Source organism: Terrapene carolina, unplaced genomic scaffold (genome assembly GCF_002925995.2).
Source record: "Terrapene carolina triunguis isolate 2854851 unplaced genomic scaffold, T_m_triunguis-2.0 Scaffold136, whole genome shotgun sequence".
Taxonomy (NCBI): Eukaryota; Metazoa; Chordata; order Testudines; family Emydidae; genus Terrapene; species Terrapene triunguis.
Genome location: NW_020664487.1, coordinates 1,405,343 through 1,416,103, shown reverse-complemented (window position 1 = coordinate 1,416,103; position 10,761 = coordinate 1,405,343). Strand labels below are relative to the sequence as shown.

General features: G+C 44.7%; 1 protein-coding gene across 1 annotated transcript in view; it reads left to right on the top strand.

The window, feature by feature from the left end:
- The first annotated feature begins 2,094 nt into the window (after nt 1-2,094).
- CFAP299 (cilia and flagella associated protein 299) overlaps nt 2,095-10,761 on the top strand; it is a 392,772-nt gene continuing 384,105 nt past the window's right edge. Inside the window, exon 1 of the mRNA XM_026653347.1 lies at nt 2,095-2,214. Within this exon, the coding sequence (XP_026509132.1) occupies nt 2,095-2,214 (120 nt within the window). The remainder of the gene's footprint in view (nt 2,215-10,761) is intronic.

Genomic DNA, 10,761 nt, shown 5'->3' with positions numbered 1-10,761 from the left:
CTTGGCTTGGCCAAGGTGGGGATTGGGGACTGTTTTAGGAGTCTTCCCTTTCCTCTTCCCCAGAAAGAAACAGTTTAGGAATTGTCAGTGTTTATACAAGGCAAAACCTACTGCTGCCTCATAAAGCTCATGGGTACCATCTTAAATTCCCTTCATAGTCCCTTGAGATATGTTTGAAGACTCGGATGCTTTGGGACAAAGTGTACTGTTACACCTGTTTCAATTCAAAATAGTTCATTTGCTTCAGTGGATTTATACTTCGAGTTAAGCATGTGCTTATAGGCTTTGCGGAACTGCGGCCTAAGTAAGGGCATGCTTTGGTTTTAAGGTAAAAAATTCTGTTTAATGAGACAGTTTTAGTCGGAGAAGGAAGATGCATATATTTTAAGGACAGAAGAGACTACGATGATTATCTAGTCTGACCACCTGCATAAAGCTAGTTGGGGAATCATTCGGACAAAACAGTTTTTTGTTGGAAAATACCAGTTCATCAAACCTGAAATTTTCCTTTGAAGGGGCAGTTTTGATGAAACTTTTATCAGGAAGGTTTCTTAGGCTCCAGGATGGAAGTTCTAGAGACATCAATGGTTTTGGCTCTCATCTGGGATGCAGAAGTTATGGAGAACCCTGTTCTGCCTATTTCTGAGGGAACTTGAACCTAGCTCTTCTACATTGCAGGTGAGCACTCTAACAACTGAGCTATGGGGTATTCTGGTGTGAGACTCCTTTAATTGTTTGTTGGAGTTGTTCCACTTTGTATTAATTAAATATTTGTCAGGCCAAAGGGGATTGACTCTATGGTCCAGTAGCTAGCTCCCTCAGCTGACATGTTGAAGACCCAGGTTCCAGTCCCTGCGCCATTGAATATTTTATGTAATTATTTATACAAAATCAAACAACTCCACAAGAAACAGAGAGAACCCATCCCAGAATTAGCCAATGTCTGGGTGGTTAGGACACTTGCTTGGGATAGACTCCCATGTTTCCTTCATCCCAGGGGAGTGTCCTAAGCACTCAGGCTATTGTGGGGTGGATCTCCTCTGTTTTTGTTTTTTGTTTTGTTTTGTGAACAACACCAAAAGGTCTTAGTTTCATACCAACCTGGAATGGAGACTCTTCCTGCTCCTATGTCAGATCCTAGGCCCACTGCAGTCAATGGCAAAGTTCCTATCTATTTCAGTGGAGAAGGATCAAGCCCCTGTTGTAGTAGACACTTGCCTAGTGGGATGATGCATGCTTTCTCAAAATCAGCTGTTCAACATACAATGTAAAACACGTGCTGACTTCAGTGGCATAGCGAATCTGAAATCCATGTTCCAAATTCTTATTTCATAAGGGTCAGAAAACTAGTGGAGTGGAGTAGCTAGGTTTGATACTTTTCTGTTTTGTTGTCAGACAAAGAGGGTGAGGGCTAATATTTATGCCACTTGTATGACTAACTACACATAGGGTGACCAGATGTCCCAATTTTATAGGGACAGTCCCGATTTTGGGGTCTTTTTCATATATAGGTTCCTATTACTCCCCACCCCCCGTCCTGATTTTTCACACTTGCTGTCTGGGCACCCTAACGAGACATGGTGATGTGTAACTGCTATAGAATGGTGCATGTTGCTTGAAGAAAGTCCAAACACTTGATTAGCCCTAAAGGGAGGGGGGAATTTTGGTGGACTTGTGAGACTCAGCACTACCCCAAAGGGGGCTCAGTATGTATATACATACACCTATTCCTGTTTGCACAGATGCCCAAAGACATATGCAGGTAATACATAGTAGTATAACCAGTGCTTAATTTGTAATGAAAGCAGGGCCAGGGCTCAAGCAATTTTTTTTACTTTCATAACTGACACAGCAAAAGCCCCACGGGGCCAGGGCTCGAATTAAGCACGGCTACAAGGTTAGCTACTGCTAGGGGTGTGCCCCACACTGCCCAGGCGCACAGGCGGAGGCCGGACAGACCGCGCGCCTCGCCACGCGCTCATACAGCAGCAGCCGCGCAAGGCCGCGGGGTGTCTCCGCACAAGGGGCGGGGCTTGCCGCCGGGGGTGGGCGGGGCCTGGCCGGTTGCTAGGGACGCGGCGGCCTGTGGCGCGGATGGCGGCGCTGGAGGCGGACGACGCGGGGGCCGCCCTGGATCACCTCATCACCCAGTTCAACAGCTACGACGATTACTTGGACTCGCAGATCACCACGCAGGACCTGTTCTACCTGGAGGTGGGCGGGGAGCGGAGGGCAGGGGGCGCCGCAGCCGCGGGGCGGCCCGAGACGGCACAGCTGGTCCCTCCGTGCGCCCCAGGCAGCCCCCCGTGCAGCCCCCCCCCCAGCCCTTCTCCCCATGCAGGCCCCCCGGAAACCCCCCCAAAGCCCTTCCCCCGTGCAGCGCCCTCATGTTGCCCCCCCAGCCCTTCTTCTAGTACAGCCCCCCCCCAGGCCCTCACCCATCACCCCTTCCCCCGCTGCAATTATTTTTAATCAAATGTTTCCCCGCAGTGTTCGCATCACTAGGTTAGAGTTTCCAAGGACCCCGCATGTGAAATTGACTATAAACAAAAGTGAAACTGACTTCACGGAGTCCTTTTTCCCCCCTCCCACTGAGATGGGAGGTATAAACAAGAACATATAATAATGAGATATACACTGGATGGCTACAATTCTTTCACTCCCCCATCTGTGGTGGTCATAGTAACAGGGACAGAAATTTGCAGCACCTGACTTGACCTCCAACATGTTCCTTTACATTTTAGAAATGGTTGCTTGTTTATAGATGTTGAGTTTTATTTGAAGTTTACTTTCAGTTATTTCTAATATATTTATTCCAGGCAGTTGCCTATGCTGTCTCGGCCTATGGGGATTCTGTTGTTGGCCATGTTGCTCTAGCTGTGTCCTCCCTAGGATATTAGAGAGACAAGGTAGGTGAGGTAATATCTTTTACTGGACCGACTTCTGTTGGTGAGGGAGACAAGCTTTTGAGCTTATACAGAGCTCTTCTGGGCCAGACCTGAAGAAGAGCTCTGTTTAAACTCGAAAGCTTGTCTCTCTTGCTAACAAAAGTTTGTCCAATAAAAGATATTACCTCACTCACCTTGTTTCTCTATGGGAATTCTGCAAATACATAATTTAATAATGGGCTTCAAATTGGTGGGCTGTGGGGAATTACTGGTTATTAGGATAATTTAATAGTGAAGCAATTTTTCCTCTTAGTTTCATGCTTATCATTAATTTTAATTAAGCCTACTAAGGAACAAATATGGGCCTGATTCTGTGCTGTGGAAGTTAATGGCAAATCTCCCATTGACTTCAGTGGTGAGAAATCAGGGACTGTGTTCCAGCATCACTCCTGCATCCCTCTGAAATTGCTGGAGGTGTTGGATGTCTTCCTGAGAACTGTAATAAAACATGGGGAATAATTTGTATTAACGAAATGTATTTCACAAACCCTCACCACTATGTGTGTCATCTCCCTGATGTATTTTTTTCCCTTTTATTCTCTGCCATGTTTATTCTTAAGTTATCTTTCTTGACCTCCTTTTCCATTTTCTTTCTTTCTTTCTTCTTTTGGTCTATGATTTTTTTCCCCCACTACATTTCTCCTTGTGGAAAAATTAACCTTCTTTTTACATGTCACAGCAGCATCCCTTCCTTTTGCATTATGTTCTCTTACATTTCCCTTGTTTATTTTCCTGTGTTCTATTTTTTCTCCTGTTTTCACTGCATGCCCCACTCTCTCCATTTGTTCATTCTTCCCTCCCTTCTCCCACACTTACTCTCCGAAACTATTGAGTGCTTAGTACCCTGGTGCTGAGTTGGAGAAGGTCGGTGGCTAAGACACTAGTCTAGAAGGTGTTGATTCAATTCTGTGCTTTCTTCCCCCCCGCACACACACTTGGTAGCTTATCTTGGGCAAGTCACTTAGCTTTTCTGTGCTCCATTACTCGTCTGCTAAATGGCAGTGGTAGCACTTCCCTACCTCACAGAGGTGTTATGAGGATAAATACATCAAAAGATTGAGGTGCTGAGATAATATGGTAATGTGGGCCCTATAAGTACCATAGATAGCCAGGGACAAGATCAGAACATACGGGTTTGGGAGAGTGACATAAGGTGGAGGGAAGTAACTTCATGGTAGAATCAAGAACGGAGAGGACGTGGCCTAGGAGCCAAAATGGAAGAGCAGATGGGAGAATGAACAGCAAATGACAGCTGAAGAGTAGCGAAATGTGCTAGAAATAGGATGGAAAGATAAGAATTAGGTAAATTCAGCTGGAACAGGGAGTTAAGAGCTCCACTAGGAAGCTAATTTTCAAAAATAGATGTATTGCAAAATTAATAAATCTACCCAGTAGCTCCTCCCCAGGAGAAATATCAAACCCTTGACTGAGATACAAAGTAGAAAGGACACGAGGGACCATTGACTGGACTGTTTTTGCCTTTATTGTTGATTAATGGCATATTTGCTTTGAGAATTCATTGTAAAGATCATTCATGTTTATCTTCTGTTTCAGATAAACACTAAATCTAACTGCATCTCCACTATCATTAAAAGTTATGTCCTCCCGTAGAGAAGGAGCCATAATGCTTTTTGAGTACCTGTTTGGTGGAAAAAACAAATCCTTTCCAAGTCAGCAGTAGTGCTATCATGTTTCAGTGACTTCCTTGAAGCCACAATCCGTGATGTTAGCAGTAGCAGCTCTTCTGTGAAATCCTCAGTTGCTTTCTGAGTATTTTCAGTATTTGATACATGTCATAGTCATTCATGCCCAGCTTTCTTGTTTGTTATAAAAAGTATGCAAGTTTATTAACGTTGGCATGGGAAATGTCAATACTGCTAGAGCAGTAGAAAACAGAGGAGGAGCTAAAGCTTCTTTAAATCCCAAATATGCAGCTCTTTATTTTGTAGTTCTATTAAACTTTCCAAAGTCATTACGAGGAACTTACCTATACTACTTCTGATTGTGTTTCTTGTTCTTCTAGCAGTTATTTTCTGACACCATCACCAATAAAGGAAGCCAGGCTGTTCTTTCAGATAAATGTTATCAAGCATTAAATGCTAAAATTTGTGTAGCCCCAATGTTGCGTACATTACAATAGAGATGGAAAATTGCAGTCTTTTGTTGGTTGCAAGTCTAAATGCTAGAATGACACTTTGGTGAAATGATTGCAGTAGCTTGTGCACGCGTACCATGCTATCTCACCATCATTTTAGGGTGCCCATCAGACCAAGAGAATCTTAGGCAAAGTCAACACCAGGCATGCGTTGCCAGTATAGTAGTATACCAATATACTGTGCTGGCAAAGCACTCCTAGCATGGACGTAACCGACAACTGACTGTGTTGGCAAAAGCCCCTAAGTGCGGACGCAGCTTATACCATAAAGACCGTGCTTTTTGGAGGGATAGCTTACTCTCGTCTCTCCCTCTCCGAGCAACATAAGCTATACCAGCAAAAGTGTAGTTTTGCGAATATAAGCTGCATCTATGCTAGGGGGTTTTGCCAGGACAATTATATTGGTTACAAAGTCACATCTCCTCAACCGCTTGCTGGCATAGCTATATCAGCAAAAGTTTGCAGTGTAGACATGGCTTTAGGCGAAAACATTGAAATAGCAGTTTTTCTTCTTACTTTGTTTAAAGGTAAATGCCCTCGATCTAAATGTGTTTTTTTTTTTTTTAATCGGGATAAATATTTTGGTTAGGGCTGTAATGTTTTACTGAAATACTTTTACCAGTGTGGAGGTACTTTATATTGGTGCCTTATACAGGTATAGTTTATTTCCTTACTATATAGGTATAAGCAAGACTGGTATAAAATACCTTACCATTGTAATTGCATCCCTATTAGAGGTGGGGTGTTATTGTACCAACTAACTATGTACCGTTATAGTTAAAGCAATATAACTTGTGTGTAAACAAGCCCTAAGGACAGTATTGAAGCTTGTCAAGTCCAGTTTTGTGAAGTATAGATGGGGTGAAAAGACGAATTTTAATGGCCTTTCCACCCTCTTTATCTGTGAAGCTGAGTGTGAAACAGAATTAGCCAAAACAATGTTTTATTCACTGGCTAACTTCAGCGTGTTGAACTGGTCCAGAAATCCTTTGCAATGAACATCGGGTTGTTTGTTATTGTTTCTGTATGGGCTCTCCATTTAATGTGATTATCATCCAACTACAGAAGAATTGTATGGCCCCAAATATAGGTATCAGTCCACAGTTGCAAACTGAGACGACGCTTTGGGGCTGACTTGTGCAGCAACGTTTTCTGATGTGTAAAACAGCAGCAAACTGATTTCTTAGGGGAATAAGACAAAATCATGCAAAGTAGATCTTCTCATGTCCAGTGCACGTGTAGAATGATTTAGGCTGGAATTGTCAAAGGGGCCTATCACAGATTCATCTCGGTTTGCAACTGTAGGCAAACATCTCTGTTTGTTGCCATACAATGCTTCTGTAGTTGGATGATAAACCCTGGCTCCTTTAAGGGGAATCAGAGCCTGGCCTACCCGTTACAGGCTCCTTTAAGGAGGACAAGCCAGTTTTGGACACCGTGTAAGCAATTAGCTGCCAACCAGCCATCTAGGCCAGTGGTCTCCAAAGTGGGGGTGCGCGGCAGGGGGGCTTATTTATTTTTTTATTTTTTGCTTTGGCAGTTCGGGCGGGAGTCTGAGCGGCTTTTTTTTTTTTTTTGCTTTGGCAAAAATGGTAGAGCTGGCACAGCAGGGGGTGCGTGCTCAAAATTTTTTTACTGATGGGGGTGCGCGATCAAAAAAGTTTGGAGACCACTGATCTAGGCAGTTGACAGTTACTACAAAGTTTCCAGAGCTTAGTTGCAGGGAGGTGCTCCTAGCAGGGCCAGCTCTAGGTTTTTTGCCGCCTCAAGCTCCAAGAGCAGAACTGTCCAAGCAAAAAAACCCCCACAAAACCTCAAAGAGCGCAACTGCCCGGAATGCCACCCCTGGAATTGTGCCGCCCCAAGCACATGCTTTGCTGGTGTCTAGAGCCGGTCTTGGCTCCTAGAGAGACAAGCTCTCAGAAACTCTAGGAGTAGGAGGACGACGAGGATTGCAGTCTTTTTGCCTCACCAAGCTGATAAGTGAAAGGAGTAAGTAAAAAGGGGTCTGCTGGGGATAAATTGATTGAGGGCTCTAGCTGGCCTGAAGCATAGCCCAGCTCCAGAAGGAGAACTGTGGCTTCCTTATCTGAAGAGTGTGAATTTTTCCCCCCATGGTAACCCATCTTGGGGAGGAGGGCTAGGGACTCCTGAACTTGGGAGAGGATGCTTGTTGACATTAGCCCGATGGCCACAAGAAGGGTTGGAGTTCATGGGTCAATGAGGAAGGATTGGGGGAGTGGTTGTACTCTGTTAAAGGAGTTAATAACTGAAACCCCACAAAGGGGGTAGCTTGTTCTCAGTTCCATTGCAAGAGGGAAAGTAAGAGGGCAGCAGGCCTGCAAGGCTATGCCACAAGGGTAGCCACCCTCTCACAGGGCCAAAATGATTTAGCCCTCCAATCTCGATCGCTTCAAGACTTCCTTTTGGTAGAGAGCCACTGATCCTCATTTAGCTTCTGAAATCAAAGTAAAACCTGTCAGCCTTTCCTGATCTCTGAAAAGTTGGCAATGGTGAATGGGATGGAGGACAGACATGGTATTTCCCTTTGCAGTTTGCCTGTCAGGGTTTATTAGGTGCCCATACAAAAGGATATGCCCCATCCCTCAAACTGCTGCCTCCTGCCTGGTGCTGAACTCATCAACTCTTCATAAGTGGTTGTGCTGCTTTCCTGTGTAGTGGGTGTTTTAAATGTCTAATTTAGAGCACAATAAAACCATGAACTAGCTGTTTTAAACAAGAGACAAACCTGAAAGTGGCCTGGCAGCTTGCAGGCAATGGTGGAGCCACGTTCTGTGGCTGAGGAAAGAAGATGAGAGGCCTTCTGAAAACGTAACACTTAAGCCGCTGGTTTGCTGATCCCATAGCTTACCATGCTGACCTATATTGTCCCATTGTTTCCTTATACTCCCTGTTTGGTCTGTCTGTCTCCCTCCATCAGTTGTCTGTTATCATACACTTAGGCTTGGTCTACACTTACCCCCCAAGTCGAAGTAAGGTACGCAAATTCAGCTACGTGAATAACGTAGCTGAATTTGACATACCTTACTTCGAACTTACCGCGGTTCAGACGCGGTCCACACGCGGCAGGCAGGCTCCCCGTCGACTCCGCGGTACTCCTCTCGTTGAGCTGGAGTACCGCAGTCGACGAGGATCACTTCCTGGTTCGATTTATCGCGTCCAGACCAGACGCGATAAATCGAACTCGGAACTCCGATCCCCAGCCGCCGAACTAGCGCGGCAGTGTAGACCAGCCCTTAGATTGTAAGCTGTATGGGGCAAGGGCCATCTTGTTCTGTGTTTGTCCAATGCCTAACACAATGGGTCCAGGTCCATGACTGGGGTTCCCCAGTGCTATAATACAAATAATTAATAAAATGAGACAGATGAGGAAAGTCTGCAAGCTTTAGGCTACTCCTGATGCTCTGTTTTCTCCACTGTGTTATGGCTTTTCATTAGCATACCAGGGATGGTGATAATATTAGATATCTGCATTGTGGTCTCCCAATAGCATTGAGGCCCAACTACAGAACCTGCAGCCTACAACTTGCAGGCATGCCGCAGTGCTTGTTGAAGTCCCACTGACTTCAATGGGGCTGTGTGGGTGCAGCAGTTTACCTGCACACTCAAAGATTGATTTATTTTATGGTCAGAAGAAACCATTATGGTGGTTTTGTCTGATCTCCTGCCCAGCACGTGCTATAGAATTTCACCCCAGTAATTCTTACGTCAAGCCCATAACGTTGGGTTGGGCAAGAGCATATCTTAAAAGTTGAACGTGGCAGGAAGTGGCCATAAATAAGAGACAACCTGTCTTCTAGGACTTAAAAGTCTAAAAGACACGAACAGGCAAAGGATTAGGAACAGGCATATAGCTTACAAGCAAATTAATATAGTGAAGAATTGGCAAAATAAATGAGGTGGTGTCATGATGCTGGTATGATGATATGAAATGATAATAGGGTATGATATCGTGGAAAAGGCCAGGTCAACCAGTAGAAACTCAGCATGGATTACACAAAGCTCATGTAGCAGCAATTACTGAATGGCAGTTCTTGACTCTTTCTAGTCTAATATTTCAGAGCATAGAGATGCCAAATGTACAGAGTTTCAGAAAGCAGAAACTCAATCTCTGAGTGGTAAGTTGTAAAAGGACTTGCTGGCTCTGTATTAAAATATTATTTACTGGCTTCACATAGAGGGTTTTTGCTTGTGCTTTATGAAAACTTAGTGTCTGATGTATTTGAGATCTTTAAACTTAATTATGTCTTCAAAATTTTAATACATCATCCAGGTACCAGTATAGGTGCTCATCCAGTGCTTTGTGTGTCATCCCTTCCCTTTAACATAAAAAGCGGCAGAAGAGGAGAAAAATTAATATAGAACTCAATTAGTTCCACGAGTGGGAATCGGGACCTGTTATTCCCTCAAGGGGATGGATTAGCATAGACACTGAAGGATCAGAGATCTACCAACACACCCAACCCAAGAATCCACAGGAAATCCCATCCCTGTGAATCACTGGAACACCCATATGGAGTGCCTATTCCTGCTTTCTGTATCCTGAGCTCTCCTACCCCTGGCAGGAAGGTCAGCTGACTGGTTGTGCTGCCACTAGCCTCCTGGTCCACAGCTAGACTCTTCTGCCACCCTCCGAAGGGAGTAAGAAGCAGTGGCTCAGAAGCTAGTGTGGGGAGCAGCACTAACTTCCATGGGGGATTCCACCCCATATTTTACTTCCCTCCTCTGTTACTCCCTAGTTCTGTTCGATTTCCTCCCTTCTGCACCACAGAACAGAGGGAAGTATCTTCTTACCTATTGTGACTCAAGTATATGAACTGTCTGTTGATACATTGTTCTGGTCTCTTGCCACTAGGTGGAAGCATTAGTTCACTTTTGTATTTTGTTTCAAAGCTCATACTAAAGGAAAGGAGGACACACATACTAGGGTGACCAGACAACTAATGTGAAAAATCGGGATGGGGGGGGGGGGGGTAATAGGAACCTATATAAGAAAAAGACCCCAAAATCGGGACTGTCCCTATAAAATCGGGACACCTGGTCACCCTAACTGAAGCAGATGTGGGATGGTGACTGTTGTGTTTTACAAAAGTATGTGCTCATTGGGTCTAACCTACAGCCTTAAATGAAGTTTTGTCCATGTAAGGACTGTACATTCAGACTATATATGCTTTCCCTTTCCTCACAGCTTTTCCCCTTCTAGACCTTATGGATAGATGAGGTTATGGGTGCAAACTCTGCAGAAAAGGGAGCGGCAAAATGCACCAAATTAGGGGACACACTTTCAGTGACAGAAAAGCAGCTGTGGTTAATGTTGACCCTTAGCCCTCAATTCTATGAGTACCCCTTCATATTGGTACCACAGTCCTGGGAAGCTAGAAAGGGAGATGAAGGAGCCAGGGAGCAGCCACTGGGTATTGCATAATTCCCTTTCTGAATATAAATCACCCCCAAGTTGCATGTGATCAGATCTGCAGCTCAGTTCTTCTTTATACAGCTATAAACAACCCCTAGCTGAAGTTTTGGGCATCCAGCTCTGTAGAGTTTTGTAGCTATGGTGGAATGTGGAGTTCAGGGTGCTGTGCAGAGACCCGGCACCGCCCCCTGAATTCTCCTTGCCCTGCAAGTGGCTGGGGA